General features: G+C 44.0%; 7 protein-coding genes and 3 non-coding genes across 10 annotated transcripts; 7 read left to right on the forward strand and 3 right to left on the reverse strand.

Annotated features, from left to right (window-relative positions):
* Positions 1 to 116: 116 nt before the first annotated feature.
* FPOAC1_009914 (uncharacterized protein) lies at positions 117 to 1,794 on the reverse strand (the record flags this gene model as incomplete). The annotated part of the gene is made up of 8 exons (XM_044854325.1): positions 117 to 370; positions 428 to 495; positions 554 to 939; positions 992 to 1,059; positions 1,117 to 1,153; positions 1,204 to 1,385; positions 1,438 to 1,573; positions 1,627 to 1,794. The coding sequence occupies 8 exons, from the start codon at positions 1,792 to 1,794 to the stop codon at positions 117 to 119; spliced, it is 1,299 nt and encodes a 432-aa protein (XP_044706995.1).
* Positions 1,795 to 3,277: 1,483 nt separating this feature from the next.
* Positions 3,278 to 3,349, forward strand: FPOAC1_009915. Its single transcript has one exon. It is a non-coding gene; the product is annotated as a tRNA-Arg (tRNA).
* A 227-nt stretch (positions 3,350 to 3,576) lies between these two features.
* Positions 3,577 to 5,112, reverse strand: FPOAC1_009916 (uncharacterized protein; the record flags this gene model as incomplete). The annotated part of the gene is made up of 1 exon (XM_044854326.1): positions 3,577 to 5,112. The coding sequence occupies one exon, from the start codon at positions 5,110 to 5,112 to the stop codon at positions 3,577 to 3,579; it is 1,536 nt and encodes a 511-aa protein (XP_044706996.1).
* A 1,082-nt stretch (positions 5,113 to 6,194) lies between these two features.
* Positions 6,195 to 6,277, forward strand: FPOAC1_009917. Its single transcript has one exon. It is a non-coding gene; the product is annotated as a tRNA-Glu (tRNA).
* Positions 6,278 to 6,631: 354 nt separating this feature from the next.
* On the reverse strand, positions 6,632 to 6,717 carry FPOAC1_009918. The gene has a single exon. It is a non-coding gene; the product is annotated as a tRNA-Ala (tRNA).
* Positions 6,718 to 7,053: 336 nt separating this feature from the next.
* On the forward strand, positions 7,054 to 8,466 carry FPOAC1_009919 (uncharacterized protein; the record flags this gene model as incomplete). Its single annotated transcript, XM_044854327.1, has 4 exons — positions 7,054 to 7,226; positions 7,277 to 7,599; positions 7,651 to 7,994; positions 8,047 to 8,466. The coding sequence occupies 4 exons, from the start codon at positions 7,054 to 7,056 to the stop codon at positions 8,464 to 8,466; spliced, it is 1,260 nt and encodes a 419-aa protein (XP_044706997.1).
* A 1,204-nt stretch (positions 8,467 to 9,670) lies between these two features.
* FPOAC1_009920 (uncharacterized protein) lies at positions 9,671 to 11,323 on the forward strand (the record flags this gene model as incomplete). The annotated part of the gene is made up of 4 exons (XM_044854328.1): positions 9,671 to 9,947; positions 10,000 to 10,131; positions 10,181 to 10,480; positions 10,539 to 11,323. 4 exons carry the CDS (start codon positions 9,671 to 9,673, stop codon positions 11,321 to 11,323), a joined length of 1,494 nt encoding a protein of 497 aa, XP_044706998.1.
* Positions 11,324 to 13,199: 1,876 nt separating this feature from the next.
* Positions 13,200 to 14,680, forward strand: FPOAC1_009921 (uncharacterized protein; the record flags this gene model as incomplete). Its single annotated transcript, XM_044854329.1, has 9 exons — positions 13,200 to 13,316; positions 13,370 to 13,515; positions 13,571 to 13,612; positions 13,657 to 13,726; positions 13,774 to 13,801; positions 13,857 to 13,869; positions 13,919 to 14,008; positions 14,054 to 14,396; positions 14,447 to 14,680. 9 exons carry the CDS (start codon positions 13,200 to 13,202, stop codon positions 14,678 to 14,680), a joined length of 1,083 nt encoding a protein of 360 aa, XP_044706999.1.
* Positions 14,681 to 15,710: 1,030 nt separating this feature from the next.
* FPOAC1_009922 (uncharacterized protein) lies at positions 15,711 to 17,075 on the forward strand (the record flags this gene model as incomplete). The annotated part of the gene is made up of 3 exons (XM_044854330.1): positions 15,711 to 16,124; positions 16,177 to 16,350; positions 16,401 to 17,075. 3 exons carry the CDS (start codon positions 15,711 to 15,713, stop codon positions 17,073 to 17,075), a joined length of 1,263 nt encoding a protein of 420 aa, XP_044707000.1.
* Positions 17,076 to 17,436: 361 nt separating this feature from the next.
* FPOAC1_009923 (uncharacterized protein) lies at positions 17,437 to 19,095 on the forward strand (the record flags this gene model as incomplete). Its single annotated transcript, XM_044854331.1, has 3 exons — positions 17,437 to 17,784; positions 18,392 to 18,960; positions 19,020 to 19,095. 3 exons carry the CDS (start codon positions 17,437 to 17,439, stop codon positions 19,093 to 19,095), a joined length of 993 nt encoding a protein of 330 aa, XP_044707001.1.
* Positions 19,096 to 20,355: the final 1,260 nt, after the last annotated feature.

Below are 20,355 nucleotides of genomic sequence, written 5' to 3' on the forward strand. Positions count from 1 at the left end.
CGACAACGCATTGCATCATGTTACCTCCTCAGTTCCTTTTAGACATAGGTAGACAGACTACTGGTGTAAAAATAATAATGTAGCGCTGGAGACCGTTTCTACCTATCGGTCCCAACCTATAGATTGGAATTCACAATACTGCTGGAAAACGAGTTATCGGTTTCAATGGCGCTTTGTTGCCTCGTCATAACAATCGTCGCCAACGACCTGTCAATGAAAACGCCTCCCTTATTATTTTCGTCGCTGGATCTTTCCTTTTTCCAACGGGATATCATGTCCCTCACAAACTGTCGAGTGCCGGGCATGCAAGCGACTATCATGCCTACGTTGGCTTCTAACATGGTCCAGATCATAGTATCGACGGTGTCGGCTATGCTGCCAATCAACAACTGTATCGTTTGTCACACAGATGTTAAGTTCAACATACCTGTAACATTCACTGTTTTTGCAAATTTTGTGACGTTTGGGACACGTACTGTGCTGACAACTGTGAGGCTGTTGGGGTTCGTTAACTTCGTACTGAGTATGCATCAGAGATACTTCAGAGACTTACAAGGCGCCCACACCGAACATGGAGATAATACCGAGTTTCTTCTTGGGCTTGATTCCTATCTTCCACAGTTGTGTCATGGGTAGGATGATCATCCATACATCTAACGCGACGTTCAGTCCGCCGTGACTCATTCCAATTGCGTTCGAGTTCAAAAGCACGCCACCGGGATCCTTCTCTTTCCATCCTTCCCAGAATGTCCTCATGGGTACTCTCTGTAGCATAAATATCACAAGATATACAAGAGACATGAGTAGAATGAAGGCCACGGTTCCGTGAACCATACCCCGGAATTTTTGGTCGGGGAATACTCGTAGAAAGAACGCTAGAATTGAGAGCTTGGTGAAAGTCAACGATATGGCGTACATGTACTCGGCGGCTAGAACGAACTAGTAGAACCATTTTTATTATGGCCATTATTAGAAGGAGGGATATCCGTACCTTGTAGCATGATATAATATCCTCATCGTCAACGTGCCATATATTTAAACCTACTCCCTTCCACGATACTGCCATGACAAGGGCAGTTAGCTTCATGCCCTGTAGGGGATCTTGGTGTGACGTACTCAAGTAATAAATAGTTTCGAATGCCATGAGAAACAGCTGCAGATTGTTAACCACTAGACTCAGGATGTGAACCACAAATGACATACAAATGCGGCGATAATTAAACTGTCGTCGTGTCCGTACGGTACAAATCCAATAATCTTGGATACAACTCTCATGCCGAAAAAGGCTATCGCTAAGGCCATCATCACAGCACCTATGATACTCGTTTCCCTTCGCCGGTCAAGGACGGGTAAACCGCAATCCTGCTCCATCATTAAATGATATCCTGGAGGGTTTTAGTGTTTGATCTCCGGTTGCACCAATGGGGTTCATCCTACTCAAATTATCTCCAACCTCGCAATCTCGCTTCACACATGATTCCAATTTGTCGAGATATCTTTTGTGGTGGCATAATGCGGTACTGTTTTGTCGATACCGTACGTCGTTGTTCAGTACTTGATCAAAACATGATGACTGTCCAACGTAAGCAATTGTCTGGTGAGTCAAGATCACAGGCGTAAACTGACAACACACTGCGAATTGAAGTTACCGAGGTGTCCAGCGGGAGAGACTGATTGTGTAGCCTCGGCAAATCGCGGGAGAAGTACCAGACATAGTACCAAAGTACAGCGTCGGCGAGCCAGAATCATTGCGGAACTGGCGGTAATTCCGCCGTGACACCAACCAACAGTCATTCGACTCAACGAGGAATTCCAAAGCGCCGATAAAATGGGCGCCCTCGTTATGTATTGTTGTTTTCATAGCTTCGAGACATTATCCCAGTGTCTCCCCCTGCAGCGTATGGGTGGCGTTTTTGTATGTATTCTATTCGACGGTATCCGAAACGCCCTGCTTCCGGATTTATGTCATGCGGATCTGTGACACTAGCATTGGTTCTTTGGTGCTATGGTGGGTCAAGGCACGAAGAGTTTGATTTGGACTCATCTGGAATTCGTCGTCCATTCCAGCAGTGAAAAGTCATTTCCAGCAGTATTCCCGTTAGACAACGTAGCTCACGATCTGGGAATAGCTGTGCTATGAGTTATGTAAAGCTAACCAGATACGGTCATCTTTTGAGCCTACCTGGACGAGATCTGCCTAGTCTGCATCTATGCCTGCCGCCGGGGACGCGTGACGTGTCTCAGTTGTTACCGGTTAATGACAGTCAGTATCAATTATGCCACCATCGAACCTGGCTATCCTCATTTCGAATAGAAACTTGGTAAGGTAAGGTGGATGGAACGGTACTCAGCCTCCCAGGTTATGATTACTGGGTAGAATATGGGTTAAAATCTGATAGATCAAGAGAGACTTTCCAGAACGCAGCTTCAGCCTGAATGTTTATATATCCCATGACTCCAGCTTGCAAGTCAGCTACGGAAGAGGATAATCGATTCGAGAACAGTAGTGAAGATTGTTTATGACTATATATTTCCCAATGAGATTCAAGATGCACGAATTGAAGAAAATCTTTTGTATCTGGTTAGTTTCACAGATACTCCATTGGCATGAGGATTAATACCACACGGCATTGTAAGAGCAGGACAAACATGGTAACGTTCTCTATTGACCCATGATCCAGGTACAAATACCTTATTAATCTGCTTCATGACTCAACCATCTCCACTCCAAGAAAATACCATCGCCACAAGGTTACTACCCATGTAAACTCAATCATTCATAGGTGCCGGAAATAGGTACTGTTAGACATTCTAGTCCGATGTCTGTGGGAGGACAGTGACTCTATAGGTAATACCTGGTCAATCTGCGCCCATATCCGAAGATCAGATCGACTGAGTCCCTACTATTGTCTGGGTAAAGGGAGAGGTTATAAAAAGCGGACGATGAATTGTGAACTATGACGTGAATCTAGACGCTTCACATTCCATTTGTCACCCATTGCTCTGAATTGATGCCTCTTTGACCTGACCATTCGAATGCGCCTGAGAAGTGTGGTCAATTTAATCCCTGTTTCTCGAACTGTGGGGCATTATTCGTCGTTGTAGTTGCCTACCATACTCAAACTTTCGCATCTATTCCTGAAAATAAGGGTACTGAATTGAAGAGTCCATCAACATTTCAAGACAAGATCTTGTAATATATCTTTCTCTCTGCTCTTAACAATCGATCATCATACTAGTTCCCTGATAGTAGCTGTATCCTTCAATAAGAAGACGAGGTCGCGTGGCCCAATGGCAAGGCGTCTGACTACGAATCAGAAGATTCTGGGTTCGATCCCCAGCGTGATCATTTCTTTTTACCCCTCAGGGCACCTCTTGTTAGGATTTCTTTTTCTTTTGGTCACACCGATCGAGAGGTAGCGAATGTCACACACGCGTCTTGTCCAGCTTGAAATCTTTGTCATACTAATCAAATCGTATTCTTTTGAACTAGCTGTGCAATCAATCCTAACTACGCACATGCTTGGCTAGTAATAATAAATAAACAACGCTATGCTTTCATCATGCCTCTATCTTCTACCACATACACAACACCCCAGTGATCACTCCAAAAATGACGGCAGAGATGGCATTCCCTGGTAGACTTCTCGCCGCCGCGCTGTCTTCATCCGAGCTCTTAGCGTCTCCAGCCTCTGTGGGTTTGGCGATGGACAGTCCCGCGTTGGTGGACCTGGGATCACCAATAGCTGTTGCGGTGGCAGTTCCACTGCTAATAACGGTCATGGAAACAGTCTTGATTTCCGATGGGGCTGATGTTGGGTCACCCATCTCGGTGCCTTCGTACTGGTCAAACTTCATAGGGATGTTCTTAGCTTGAGTAGCCCCGGGGACATTCCTCACGATCTCGTGGATATCGTCTTTTCCTCCCTTGGGATTGTACTGAGCCAAAGAGATCTCCAAGTTCTCGTAGTCATAAACCACGTAGGCTCCCTTGAGAAAATCGTCACCGAGGATGATGTCGGTTGCTTTGGGGTCGTAGAATACTTTGCAGTAAGAAACACCATCAAAGCCAACATCATCGCTGAGTTTCGTCAAAAAGTACGCAAGGGGAACATTGATGGTCAACTCTCCAAAGGTAAAGTCAAGAGTGTACTTGTGATCTTTATCACAAGGCACCATGGCGCCATATTCTTTGGTGATAACGCCGTCGAGGGTTGTCATCACGTGCAATGCCATGTCTTGTGTCAACCGGCTCATGACTGTGCCTGAATCTAACAGGACGGGGCGTGGATAAAAGTCGATCGAGGTAGAATTGCCATCATTGGTCGTGCCGAACCCTTCCAGGACGACTAGGAGTCTTTCGGCGACGGTGTCGGAGGGATCGGTTAAAGGAATGGGAAAGGTGACCAGAGGTCCAGTATACTTGGCTTTGTTGACACCACCGAATAAGAAGTGACCGCTTTGGTCGTCGTCGAGCCAAAGACTGTAAGCAGCAGTGTTGATCTCACCGGCGTTCCTCAAAGCATAAGGAAGGCTGGGAAACTTCTTGGCAGCACGTTGACCACTCGGAAGGCCAATACCAAAAATGCTAAAGATGCCAGCGGTTGTGCTGTTGTACTCAGTTGTGGCGACGAATTGGAAATTGTCGAGCTTGATGTCGCCAAAGCTGAAGGTGTCGTTGGCGTAGTATCCCGACCATGACTCTCCACTCCCAAAAGAGCCAGACACTTGATCTTCACTCTCAATCCAGTCAAAGGTTCTCGACTTTTGGATCGTAAAAATGTTGCCGATGCACTCTTCCTTGTCACATGTTTTAATCTCATCCGTTAGAACGAGCAGGTCAGAGCTACCAGTATCGATCTCGGCGTAGAGGTTCTGTGGAGGTGTGCCAATGGTAAAGTTGGTCCAGTAGAGAAAGTTGGTGCCGTGCTTGTCAACGTCCATCTCAGCGACATCATCAGCTCGCTTTCTTAGAGACGCTGAGGAATCTCTTGTCTTCTTCTCAAAGTTGATTGAGACGACGGAAGGATCATGTCGTTTGTTTAGTTGTAGTCCACTTGCAGCGCTCAGCAGGGTGCTGGATGCAAGGAGTAGAGAAGAACTACCCTTCATGATGGAGATGGTACAGAAGTGCAGAGGAAAAGAAAGAGGAAGTAAGAGAGTGGTGATGTTGTAATGTTGAACTGTTTGTTACTATGGAAGCCAAGACTATGGATTGCATACTTATGTATTGTCTACATTGCCACTCTGTATATTCCCTCTCATCGTCGCCTACTTCATAATAGACTTCGGTCCCGAGACTTTCACCGTTGATGCTTGTTTAATTAGAGTGAGAATTTAGTTGTTTCATGGTGATCGACAAGTTTAGATGAGATCGTTTTGCGACCAGTTACATGTTACACTAGTTGAGCCCGTTAACTAGCGTCTCGGACGTGGCCTTCTTGATCTGGAAACACTCTGATCCTCTTGTGTTGTTAGGCGTTTTGTCGGTCCCGACAAATTGATGCAGGGGTCTTCAGTGATTTTCGGTCCCGACGTTGAGACCACAGCCCTACGGGACAGGGATCATGGGAGGAGCATTCGGTTGTGGCGGCATTTAGCGCGAGACCCCTGGAACCCGAGGTTGAAAACGATTCAAGTTTAAAGTGTAGCTTATTGTTGTGTGCAATTGACTTGTGATGGGAAATAGCACGAGACATTTATCCGTTTACTGGTGGAGAAGCCTAGTTTATTCTTTTGCCGACATGAGCGGAAGTGAAGCTGCAAGGTTATACCTTCCGCCATGATACTACCCTAGACCACTATGCTTACTTTATTTTCTTACCACGCTTGATGGTCAAGGCAATATCACACTCGGCACGGTCATGAAAATGGGAAAGTAGTATAAGATATAACTCGTTTTGTGGTATAGATATTCTATTTTGAATCTGATTGCGATTGTCTTATCAGAAACCGTCAATGGCGAATTGGTGATGTTTATGGTGGAACAAAACGATGTAGGCGCAACACAACACAGGTAGCTCATGTGTTACCTCAGTGTCTTGCAGAATTGCCAGTTCGAAGTACTTCTAATTCCTCTTCTCTGTTTACAATGAAGATTCAAGGATGAGGATGTACTTCAATAAACTGTAGCTCAAGTTTCAGCAACAGTGGTCTATATAAAGGCCAATAACTGCGATGACTAACATCCAAAGTCCGGTGTGGTGTATCGGTTAGCATACCGCGTTTTCATCTTGAGAAATCCGCGGCGAGCGGGGTTCGATTCCCCGCACCGGAGACACGCTTTCTTTTTTATTGTGTTGCTATCCATGACGCGTTGACAAGAGAGATTCCCCGTTATGTGTCTTTTTGCTGGGAAGTGGAGAGTTGAGGTGGACGTGTGGCGGAGTGGCTAGCGATAAATAGATTGTCGAGGAATTAGCTTGCACTGCCACATTGCTCCAAACTAGAATACGTGTCCGAGTTTGTATTAGTTCCTGTGGATCACGATGCCCTCAACTTGAAGCATTCAATGAACCATGACCTTCAGTTCAGAGCATCTTCTTGCGGGTTGATAGTTGGTCAGTCAAGGTTTTGTTTTCCAATGACATTGGGCAAAAAGAGCTGCATGGATTTGCTGACATGCAAAAAATGGAGGCTGAGGGATTTGAACCCCCGGCCTTTCGCAAGCATTCGAAACAATGCAAAGCGAACGTGATACCCCTACACCAAGCCCCCGTTAGTAAAAATGGTTCTTATTGGCGTCTATACAGTCCGGCAAGATCCAGAAGTACCCAAGGACTTCTCTAACACATGACGAAGATGATTGACTTCGACAAACCCCAATCAATTATCAGAGTTTATGGGCACACGTGATGTATGCAATCACCATGTCTTGATTGCCCTCCAGCTTGATGCCACATAAAACTGCAAGGATTGACAAGAACACGACAAATCGAGACAATCATGGCGCACCTCATTCCTTGGAGGGCGCGTCTCATTCTCGCCAATGACTACTCAATCAGTTCTATCTGCCAGCGGCAGCTCAACCCATTTCGTTGCCGTTATTCCACGATGCCACCCTTCACCCACACGGGCGGAGTCGATGCCGAGGCACTTTACCGTTATGAGCCAGGGGGCTACCATCCTCTTCAATTGGGTGAGACACTGAAGAATGGGAGATATAAAATTATCCACAAGTTGGGATGGGGTGGCTTTTCTACAATTTGGGCTGCAAGAGACCAGAGGTATGTCTACAAACAAGGCTAGGGGATACTGTTTGCTAATTCTGTTGAAGGGATGACTGCTATGTTGCAGTGAAGATCAAGGTTGCCGATGCGAAACACAATAGGGAGCTTGATATCTTGCGAGCATTATCTTGTCTACCCAAACATCATCCTGGATCATCCCACATCAATCGGATGTTAGATCACTTCACTCTTGTCGGCCCGAATGGTTCCCACGATTGCCTGGTGCTGGAGCTTGTAGGACCCAGTGTTTCGGATGTTGCTAGCAACGACTGCAAAGGGAGAAGACTTCCTGCTAAACTTATGAAACATGTGGCAAGACAGGCGCTCCTTGGAATCGACTTTCTCTCGGTTAATGGAATTGCGCATGGGGGTAAGCCTCCTACATCTTGAGTACTATCATGTCGGATTGACGTTCTTATAGATTTGCACACTCGAAACATTGCTCTAGTTGTGCCTGGTCTGCAGTCCCTGAGCGAAGAAGACTTCGTTGCTAGACTCGGGAAGCCCGAGACAGGTGTAGTGACCAGAGTGGATGGTGGGCCTTTGGGGAAGGACGTACCAGCCCAAATGACTCAATCTGCATCTTCCTGGGGCCTCGATGATATGCCGTCTCGCCCATCCGTCAAGATTATTGACTTTGGTGAAGCCTTCTTTGACAACAACGCGCCGACCTCACTAAATACACCCATATCTGTGCGGCCACCAGAGGTTGTTTTTGGGGACCGTCTGGACCGCCGAGTAGACTTTTGGGGTGCTGGTTGTCTGGTAAGGAAACATCTATTAATCTCTCTTTGAGAAACAAAATTAATAGTGACAGATCTTCGAACTCATAACCGGCCAACCTCCTTTCGACGCCATCATGCAGACCCCACCTCTTCTCGTCGAGCAGATGCTTGAGGAACTCTCTGACGAACTGCCGTCCAGATGGCAGGCCCAATGGGAAGTCATGCAAAAGGATATCGCTGAAAGGCGCGCTGAGCAGCAGACTCCGCCTGAAGATAGTTTCCCTGAAGATGATATCTATACGCTCCACGAATGGCTAGAAGAGTGTTATAATTGTTGTGATGAGAAGATGGCCGAGTTCACGAAGGAGGAACTTGCGAGCATGGCCACCGCAATCGGGAGCATGATGAGGTTTGAGCCGTCACTCAGAGCCACACCAAGGGAAATGCTTGCCCACGACATGTTTCGAGAAGGAACATCCAGCAGAAGTACTAATGAAACACAGCAAATGTGAATAATAACGTACTTACAACAAGCTTCGTGGTAGGCTTGGAATCAAACTCCGCTCCATATTAAGATAGGTTTGCAGGCAGACGTTCAAGGCCGTCTTGTCCTGACACAGAGATGTATCAAGTAGGAATGTACAGATATTACAGAAGAGGTTCTTGAGTGTTTATACCCATCCACGATTAACGCATTGATCCAGGGCCAAGGCCACGACAATTGAAAAGTTAAAGAAGCCACCATAACGGACAGTGGTATTAGCGAACCGATCGTTAACATTGATATCGAGGTAGACTTGACGTTCCAAGTTGACGTCCGATCTGCGTTCTCAATCGCAGAGTAGTGAATGTTGTATCAACCCAGCGTCGTCGCTGTTAACAAATTTCCCACACCATTAGTTGTATGTCAAATATGAGAACAACTTTGCATTATGAGGAGTTGAAACTCGAGTACTTTATGTCGGCCCTTACTATCTATAAAATCCTCTCTTCGTTTGCTGTGCTGACTAGCTTGGTTCTTGGTGTCAGAGATAAGCTTGTTTAGTAGCTGAAAATTCCTAGCGAGGTAATAAGTAACCTTAATTCGCAGTGATCACTGGAGCCAGCGATGTAAGCATCAACTGGGTACCAAGGTTCTCACACACATAGCAAAGAACTCCGATACAGTCGACGGTGGTTTGATACATACTTTGTAAGTCCTAGCTGTATGACTAGCTTACTGAGATACTACCCTGGTTGTGAGATAATGGAATCTCTAATATCACAGCTGCCTCAGGGTATCGTGAGGTACTTGGTACACGGCAGGGTACCTCCCGGAGTAATCGGTCATAAGAACAAGTAAAAGGGCGTTTTGGACTTCCAGATCGAGCCGTTGGTACATGGTATGTATTGCAAGATGATGGGTATTATTATTAATGATGGTGGGAACAGAAAGCCTCCGTCGGGACAATGACGTGATGTATGATCGTTTTTGCTACCATTACAAGGCAGAAGGAATTGAGGCCCAGAAGAATAGGCTATCAACAGCCAATCGAATACCCAGTTACCCATCAACCCCTCACTTGGGATGATGTGAGAATACTATCCAAATGGGTCTTGTAGGGTATTGACAAGAACTATATGAAGGGCTTGTACAACCGATAAAACGTTGGAGGAACCGAAACTGTTGGTAAGCTTCTAATCACATATGTTGTGTTACCTTGCGACTTACCGAAAATGACTTCGATCCTGTTACAGAACGCCACTTTGTTGATCCCTCGTGGCCCCGGAGATGATCATATCATCTCACTTAAGAATCATTCACTCTTGATTGAGGGCAACAGAATTTCTCGCATCGCCGCCCAAATTGACCCGCCGTCCGACGCAACTGAAGTGATTGACTGCACAGCTAAGCTCATCACGCCAGGCTTCATTGACACACACCACCATGTTTGGCAAACGCAGGTGAAGGGTCGACATGCGGACCACAGCTTGTTAGAGTACATGGCACCCGGTTTGTGATACTCTGACGACCTAAAAAATGAGATTTCTAATTGCTACATAAGGAAACATGGTGTCGCGTAGCTATAAACCAGACGATGTCTTCTGGGGTCAGCTAGGTGGATGTCTCGAAGCACTGGAAGCAGGAACTACCACCATTGTCGACCATGCACATATCTCATACACCCCCGACCATAGTAAGTAGTACAATGCCATGAAAGAGTCCTAACTAACATTCGGAAAAAGACAATGCGGCTCTGTCGGGAACCATCTCATCTGGTATCCGCTCTGTGTATTGTTACACTCCGACAGGAAGAGTCAAGACCTGGAAGCCATTTGCGTTTGAAGAGACGCTCATCCCAGACTGGATCATGGAACAGTTATCAGAGCTTTGCCAACGTGGCCCTCTTGGCGATGGACGGGTTACCATGGGCTTTGGGTTTGACTTTTACTTCCTTCCAAAGGAAGTACTTGTCGGTATCTTTGGCAAGGTACGAGAATTGGGAATCAAGACTATCACGTCTCATTATGTGGCCAGCCTGCTTGGTAAGTGATTCACTTTGCATTTTCGCCAAACGTTTCACACGAACTGACTCCCTAATAGAGGCTTCTCTCGTCGATATGCTTGAAGGCTATGGTCTCCTCGAGAAAGACATTCTTCTTTCCCACGCTACCCCTCTAAACGACTCAGATGCTGAGAAGCTCAAAAAGGTGGGGGCAGCTGTCTCTTCAACTCCAGAGACCGAACTTCAGATGTCTCATGGCTGGCCAGTGTGCTTTCAAGACAACTGCAGCTCCATCAGTTCTTTGGGTATTGATTGTCACAGCAATAATAGTGGAAGTATTGTGACCCAGATGAGACTTGCAATCCAGGCTGAGCGATCTCGTCGTAACAACAAAATTCTCGACACTGGGAAGTTCCCTGGACGAATCCAGGTCAATGTGCAAGAAGCCTTCCAGTTGGCAACGATTCGCGGTGCAAGGGCAATTCACATGGAAGACCAAATTGGGTCCCTGGAAGAAGGCAAGATTGCTGATCTTCTTATCTGGGACACTCTTAGCCCAAGCATGATCTGCGCGGCTGAAGAAGACCCCATCGGTGCTATTATTGACCACTCGTCGCCTTCTGACATTGATGCGGTCATTGTAGACGGCCAATTCAGGAAGCGCAATGGACGTCTCGGATCGATCAAGCTGGATCTGGAACTGGCGCCTGAGTTGAAGCAGGACAAATCAGAAGTAGAATGGCGTGATGTTGCGCTTGAACTGCTGAAGAGCCGGGAAAGGATCATCGCGGATGAGAAGGAACTTGGCGCAGATGATCGTCAATCTGCTTTTGAGAATGGACTGGCACTATTTGGTGTCAGCAGGGAGAAGTTGGTATTCTGAGAAAGCAAACATGTACACAACAACTACAGTACAGGTAAGTTAGGTAGGTACATTGAACACTTGGAACTCAGCTAGTAGGTAACTCGCATAGTTGTGTCTTACTGTGTCAAAGTGAGATCATTTAATAACTCAAGTAGCGTGGCTAAGAAACGAGTATTTGAAACTGAAGTGTTACGATAGATATAGTGTGTAGAAAGGAAGTGAATGACTGGAATGTTTAAGTCAGGTTCATTGCTGTTTAACGAAGATCCGATTTAGCATGTCACACACGTGTTGTACAAAAATAACATGGTTTGTGGTGATACGAAAAGTGATTCAGTCGGACAGAGACAGCATATAAATTGCTAACTGTCTTATTCTCCTTTTAGCTTTCGGCAAACTTACACCTTCTATTAAATAAAGATAACATCATTCATCAGCTATATCGAAACAGCCATGTGTTTTAGAACTCACACCAGCGTCTTCTGCCCTACTTGTGAAATATTATGTTTTGTCATTAACCTCGATAACGCATGCATAGATGTACCCATAGGCGGGGCTCTTGGCGACTGCGGCTGGGAAACTGAGGATCTCTATTTTAGCGAATGGGGAGAAGAATGCGAGGATTGTATACGGAGACGGGAAGAAGAAGAGGAGGAGGATGAGTAGTAGGAAAAGAAACAAGGGGCTGAGTTGGGTGCCCAAGACCACAGATGACACCCCGTGATGGGCGCTCTTTGGAAAGTTTATATAGTTCCCAACGTTGAAGTCATTTAATTAACAAAATATGATGGCAATTACCTGAAAATAAAAATCTACATATATAATTCCAAGACCTGTTTATGACCGCATCCCTTGTGTGAATAGTTGTAAAGCGTTTTGCAGTTGTGCCATCTCGATATGTATACAGAACCATAAGCTCCTATTCATGATACACTGTATAGAAGACTATTTATCCTCAACGTGTCCACGTGAGTCGTGATTTATGCTGCACAGAAAAGTGAAGAGTGTTGTATGTTAAAAATGGAATTATAGACGAAAGTCACGATTAATCCTGGAGACATCACTTTAATAGACTTTCTGCATAGATCCTTTGCTACTTCAAATTTCTGAAATGTGATTAATAAGTCAATGAAGTGATCAATGTATGGCAAGGAAATGTCCTACGTGATATGGAGTGAGCTGTCCGACTAATAACTAGAACAACCTGTGATTCACATCCCCACTAACGGTATATAAAGGCTAACAAATTCATAGTAATTTCAGACCGGCATACTTCTCTATTATATTGAACAATTAAAACTTCCACAAGATTAAAAGGATCCAACGTTATAATATCTTTTACTACCAACATCACTTTAAGCCCACCATGTGCACGATAACTAGTACTAGTTACCACTGTCCAACATGCGGGACTAAAAATTATACCACCACTGACTCATTCACATGTAAAAACATCCCTGAGGGCGGGTTATTTGGACAGTGCCCCGATCCTATCGATTTCCAAAGTGTATTCAAAATCGGCCAGGAGTGTGAAAGATGTCGACGCAAGCGTGAAGAGCCAAAGCAAATGGCGAGACCTGGTGCTATTAGACCTTCTACTGATGGAAAGAGATAGTAGTAGCTTAGGAGGTCACTAGCCACTTTTTAAGTCAAGTGGTGCTTCGGCCAAAGCAGTAAGATAATATAAATCTTTTACGTTGTCTTCTTGTATGTTCCAATGTGCGATAGCTGGTTATCTCTTCAGTTAGACGGGATATGCAAGGATCATCCGGAAGTGATATGTTCCGGATACTTGATCTCAGGACATGCCACTGAGCCTCTCGTCTTCCGAATTTAATCGCTCATCATTCACTCTACTTCGCCATTTTACTCGACAGTTCCTGAGTGATACAAAATGTCTCAAACCGCTGAGCCGACAAATCAAGACAGGGAAATGAATACATCAAATGCGCCCCAGCCCGCTGCATCCGTTGCTTTCCCAGAGCCGCAGCACTGGGCACGGATGGGTGAGGTCAGTTGACAAGTACCAACAAAGTGTCAAAAGATGCTGAATTATATGATAAGACGGCCGAGGCGAACAACGACGAGCTTGACATTGCCGAGGAGTCTGACGGTGATTCAACTTCAGCGTCTATCACCTCCAGTATCGTCGAGTATCGAACCATTCATGGACGCACTTATCATAGTGAGCAGGGGAATGCTCAATATTGGTACCTACTATTGTGACATCCTCTCGTTGATATGGAAGCTAATAATTTCGTAAAGGGGATCAAACGACGAGCAACAAAAAGATTTGATGGACCTTACGTAAGTCATTCACGTCTCAGCATGAGTACATACTGACAGACCAGCCATCATATCCTCACACTTGGGCTAGGCGATAAGCTCCACCTGGCTCCTCTAGTAAAGGACGATGTCAAAGTAAGAAACTGTCGTTTCACAACGATCATAAGCTGATATTCTTTAAGAAAGTAATTGATATCGGGACTGGAACAGGTAAAACCTTTCTCAGTGCCTTTTATTGAACATGAAACTGACATGTGATTTCCAGGCATATGGGCTATGTAAGTTATTGTGGTCTGATAGATGCCGCCGTCTAACAGGCAATGTTAGTGACTTTGCCGATCAGTATCCCAAAGCCGATATCACTGGAACCGATCTGTCACCAATCCAGCCTTCTTGGATCCCACCCAACCTTCAATTGTAAGTGTCACTAAAAAGGTTGCGGCAGTGATTAACATCCGACAGCATAATCGAGGACTGTACACGCGAATGGACCTTCAAGTCTGGCTCTGCCGACTACATCCACGCCAGATGGTTAATGGGGAGTATTGGGAATTGGGACTCCTTCTTCGCCGAGGCATTTAGGGTGTCCAAACCTGGAGGCTGGGTAGAGAGCCATGAAGCTGCGTCTACTATCAGCAGTGATGACAACACAGTCCCAGCTGATTCAGCTATGGGCCACTGGGGCAAGTTTTTCATTGAAGGTAGTAAGAAGATTGGAACGAGCTTCACAGTAGTCGAGGACGGTACACAGAGAAAAGCTATGGAAAAGGCAGGATTCATCAACATCCAGGACTTCGACTTTAGAGTATTTTGTCTCTTGAACAGTCCCTTTTTGCGATACTAACTATCGATTAGAACCCGATTGGCAACTGGCCCGATGACCCCATTGAAAAGCAGATGGGTTCCTATACTAAGCACGGTCTTGAGACTGATAGCGAGGGCTTCGTTCTGTTCATGGCTCATACTCTGGGTTGGAGTAGGGAGGACATCCTTGCCTATCTTGGGCAATTCAGACGCGAAATTCGGTCTGGTAAATATCATGGATATTTCGCGCAAAAGGTCGTCTGGGGTCAGAAGCCTAGTCAATGAGGAAGATGGGTATGGAAACACGCACAGAGACGGGAGATCACGGGCATTCCAGATCTGACGTCGTAAGACAGTCTGATTAAATGAGGGTTAGTCATTAACGAAATTTCAAAGATCATCATTACCACCATCTATCTACATGGCAATTGAATAGAAACACAAACAGATTGGCCAAAACATGATTCGCTCTGTTGGGAGGTTACTGCAAGGACTGCCAAGCTTTGCTGTAAGCGGACAAATCGGCTCTTATTCTTAGGCGCTGATCTCTGTCATTTTCCCGTCCAGTCAACTACTTGTCCGTCCCAATGGGGAAAGTAGTCCGCTAACAATTCCTGGATATTTTTCGAGTGGCTATAACAGAATAGAATTCCACAAGAGGGTAAATGTCCTTATGGGACTCTAGATATTCATGGCATGTGATTCTTCTGTCTATCATCTTGTCTGTGGACGTATCCTACCTATGCATACAAATAAAAGCCACGATGCTCAAATCCTCCGTCCTGTTTCTACTCGTGCTGAAATTGGGCCGATGTTTACTGCAACAGACAGCGAAACTCGCTCTTAGCTTTCACGGGGACGCACTAATATCAGGGGAATATTTTGACTACCGAGGGTTATTAAATTATCGTCAACTCGTGACAATCACCCCGCATCGCCAACCAGGGTTCATCATGTCGGGGATACCGGAGCCGAAGAGCTCAAAGTAGTGACCTAGCGAATGCGGGGAAATCATAGCTTTGTAAAATGCAAAGATCAACATCCGTCTAGCCTTTTCAAGGAGGCCTTCTTCTTCCCCAGGTTCAGTCCCCTGTTCATCATCACCGTAGTATCGTGACATCAGTAGATGCATACGTCAGGTGTTGTTGACCATGTTTTAGGCCCAAGCAAATTGCCAAGATGCTCGGTCCGCTCCGGGACGTGCAGTGGCCATGAGGTTAATGGAACGTCGGACTATAAGTTCCCTAGCCTCGCCTCGTATAAGTGCTCCTGAGTTGTACCCACCGACTCTGTCACTTCATCACACCAATCCACGATGAGACAATTCGTGAGCCCTCTTCTTGCACTTGGCTGCCTCATTGGCAATGCCGCAGCAGCATGGCCAAACGGGCCTTTTAGAACTTCTGGCCGATGGATCGTTAATGCCAATGACGAGAAGGTCAGCCTTGCTGGTGCCAACTGGCCTGGCCACGGCGAAGTCATGGTCCCCGAGGGTCTGCAGTACCAGTCCATTCAGGACGTCCTCTCAGATATCAAGGGCATTGGCATGAACGCCATTCGTCTTACCTTTGCCACCGAGATGGTTGATCAGATCTACGCCAACGGTGGCAAGGACATTGATATCAAGACTGCCTTCGAAGAGGGTCTTGGAAAGGAAAACGGAACTATTGTTCTCGAGAAGGTGTTGAAGAACAACCCTTCCTTCACTCCCGAGACAACACGTCTTGAGGTAGGATTCTACAACCCATTCACTCCTCAAGATCGATGCTGACTAGGCACAGGTTTACGACGCTATTGCTGCCGAGTGTCTTCGTCAAGAGATTTACATCAACCTTGACAATCACATCTCTGAGGGCAAATGGTGCTGCGGTGGTGAGGATGGTAACACCTGGTGGGGAGACACCCAGTTTGATACCGAGAAGTGGGTTCGAGGTGGTGCTTACATGGCAGCTCACGTAAGTATATTTTATTATGCAACCAATGACTTGATACTCACAATCAATAGGCCAAGAAATGGCCCGCAAAGGTGTCACAGTCTCTTCGCAACGAGCCTCGTGAGCCCACCAACAACAAAAAGCTCCGCGACGAGTCATACAACTGGAGTGACCTTTACAAATACATGCGCCAGGGTGCCGACGCGGTCCACAAGGCTGACCCCGAAGCTGTCATTGTCATCTCTGGTATGAACTACGACACCTACGTCACCCCTCTCTACAGCGGAGAAAAGCTCCAGCCCGGCGGTGAAGTCTTTAACCGCGATGACTTTGTGGGTTACGGAAAGGACAAGCTCGTTCTCGAGATCCACACATACGAGAACAAGGGAACTAGCTGCCCTTCTCTTCGATACAACCTCTACAACAAGGGATTCCAGGCCATGAATGAGTCTGACCCTAATGTTGCAGAGGTCTTCCCCGTCATGTTGACTGAGTTTGGCCAAGCCATGAACGGAGCAGACTACGAGACTGCTAAGACTTATGTCAGCTGCTTGTCTAAGTACCTTCCTGAGATGCAGGCTAGTTGGTTCATCTGGGTCATTGTTGGTCGATACTATACTCGTCAAGGTATCCAAGAGTTTGACGATTCTTGGGGAATGAAGAAGCCTGACTGGTCTGGTTGGAGGAACGATGAGTACATCGAGACTTATCTCAAGCCCCAAATTGAGGGTACCTTGAGAAAGTAAATTCTAGCAACAGATCGTTTGTTAACTTGAACTACAATCAACTTTGTCATTTACAGCATAGCGAGTTCGTGGCAGTGGCGTTCTTTTTATTACTGTCGATCGAGGCCTTGTCAATGTTGTTGCCATTTTTAATGATGACATCAAACCTCGAAATTTGGAGAATACTTATGGCTGACGTGACAACTAAAGTACGTAGATAATGTTGTCAGATGATCAATATTTACCTCTTCCTAGAGCCTTGTTTCATAATAAACCCCTGTATATTCTTCTGGAAAATCTCAGCCGCACCCCACAAATCCCCTCATCTCGCAATCTCACTTCCATCTGACTTTGCTCGATCTAGCCTGCACGCGTCCTCGTGATGGCGCTCGTAATTCGCGAGTCAGGCAGCTTAAAGCCAGACATTCGCCTGGCTCAGGCGGTGTCCGAGTTTGAGGCGCTGCTGACTTCCGAGCAGAAATCCACATTCAGGACGTCGCGCGACCGGGCAGTCAGCACGGCACCAACCATGTCAGATGTCATGCGGCTGACGGCAGAGATCGATCTCAAAGCTACAAGTAAACATGGTCGTGGACGATGTTTTGGGCCAAGAATGACCAACACGCTTCAAGCTGTTCAACAGTTTGCAGCTTTGGGGGACATTGTAGTTGGAGGAGGCCAAAATCTCATTGCTTGCGGAGTTTGGGCTGTTGCAAGGATGGCCCTTCATGTGAGTATCAATAACTGACAATACGAGGTTCTGTATTGATAATGGTTGACAGGTCATTACTGGGTATTTTACATATCTAGAAAGCTTATCCTTACTCTTCATGGCCATTGGTCGAAATGCCCCACGTTATCAAGCCATGGCAGCGTTATATCCAAAGTCCAAAAGACTTCAAGGCTATTTATGCGAGTACTTCACTATTATCACCAAGCTTTGTCATCAATCAGTATCATGGACCAAGAAGTCTGCCATCGGTCGGTTCACCTCTACCATAAATGACCCTCAAATGAAATCCTTCAAGGACGATCTAGAGGTTTGGTCTGCGGCCATCAAAGAAGAGATGAACCTATTGTTGAATCAAAAGGTTGCCGACGAAGCGAAAGAAAATTCTATCTTTCGCTCACTTGCCACATTTCGCGCAGACGCCTCTGCTCATTAACGCAAGATCGAGAGATCGTCTCGCCTTTTGGATGAATGCTCAAAACATGACTACCAAACGACTTGGAAGCAAACTCGGAAATGTGGAACAACCAGATTGTTGGCGCACTGCCAAGAGTATCAGCAGTGGAAAGAAAAATCTGTCGAAAGCTCGATTCTTTTCCTTGGAAAGCTTGGAGCCGGAAAGTCTGTTTTACTAGCTAACATTGTGGACGATCTAAATCTGAGAAACGACACTGTAACTCTTTACTTCTTTGCGAGACACGATAACGAGGAGAGTATGAGTCCTAGGACCATCTTCGGCTCTCTCATACGACAGCTTTTAGAGCATGTCGTGAATGATAGCAACTTTAGTCATCTCTTCCCGGTGACTTTATCTAGGCTTGAGCTGGATCATATTTTTGATCTCTTTCGCCAAGCAAGACGTGGAGAGGTATTTATTGTACTCGATGGCCTAGACGAATGCGAAATGGAGATTCAACGGATCGCATTAGCGTATCTGGCTAGGCTACGGGAATCAGGATATAAGATATGCTTGTCGGTGCGAACGCCTGAGAATAGTCCAATTTGGAAAGCGAAATTGTTTGACTTTCGTGTCTACATACCGGAAGAAAACCCAGACATATCCGACTTTATACAGGCGGAAGTTGACAACAGAGTTGAGGATGGAAGACTTGTTACCCGGGATCCGAATCTGGTTGAAGAGGTAAAGAAGGAACTTATTGCTGGAGCATGCGGAATGTGAGTAATGGCGTTTTCTGTCTGCTTTATTTTCACTGGCTCGTGCTGATTCATGTCAGGTTTCTTTGGGCAACCTTGCAGCTTGACTCCATTTGTGCCGAAGTATTAGACCACGACATTCGAGAAGCCCTTTAAGATCTGCCCCGCGATCTGACTAAGATATTCAGAAGGAATCTATTTAAAATAAGCTTATAAGACTCTAAAAGGATCTATATTCCTATTATATTAAATTTTATTATATTAAAAGCTATAGTATTAATTATAAGCTTTTTTTTTAAAAAAATATTTTTTTTTTTAATTTTATAAAATTTTTAATATAACTAATAAATTCTAATTTAATAAACTTTTTATAAAATAATATTATTTTTATTAAATATTTTATAAATTATTAATAATTTATTTTTTTTATTAAAAATTATTTTAAAAATTAAAAAATAATTTTATTTAAAATATTTTATTTTTTAATATATTAATATTATTTTTCTTTTAAATATTATAAAAAACTTTTAAAGTTTTTTTTTTTATATAATAAAGATTTAAATTTTAATTTATTAATTTAATAATTAATTATTTAATTAAAAATATTATAATTAAAAATAATAAAAATAATAATTTAATTATTAATTATATTAATAATATTTTAATTTTAAATATTAATAAAAATATTATATTAAAAATAATTATAATTATTAAATAATTTTATTAAATTTCTTTTTTTAAAAATAAAATTAATTATAAAAATTAAATTTTTATAAATAATTTTTTAATTTAATATATAATTAAAATTAATAAAAATTTTAAAATTTATTATTTTATATAATATTTTTATTAATATTAATATTAATATTAATAAAAAAATATTTAATAATTAATCTTTAAAAAGAATAACTAATAAAAGCTTTTATAATAATTATTATAATTTTAATTTTATAAATTATAATATATATTTTTAAATAAGATTTTTATTAATATTTAAATTTAAAAATAATATTTCTTATTATATTAATTTTTAATATATATTTTAAGATTTATACTTTAAAAAATATTAAATAAGAATCTATATTTAAATATTTAAACTTCTTATTAATATAAAAGAACTAATAATAATAAAATAACTTTATTAAGCTATAAATATAACTATAGGATAAACAATATAGAACTTAGATAAAGAAATAACAAGTATCCATCCTATTCTTAAGTTCTGCAGAAGTTTAGTAATAGTGGATGAGGAAGATGACACCGTGCGATTCATTCATCATAGTGCACGCAGTTTCTGCCTCGGTGGAACCCATTCTGTCATTAATTGGAGGTTCACTCAAGTGGAAGCGGACCAGCACATGGCAGAGACGCTTGTCACTTACTTGAGTTGCAACGTCTTTGAGACCAGACTGTCAA

This window comes from Fusarium poae, chromosome 3 (genome assembly GCF_019609905.1).
Source record: "Fusarium poae strain DAOMC 252244 chromosome 3, whole genome shotgun sequence".
NCBI lineage: Eukaryota > Fungi > Ascomycota > Sordariomycetes > Hypocreales > Nectriaceae > Fusarium > Fusarium poae.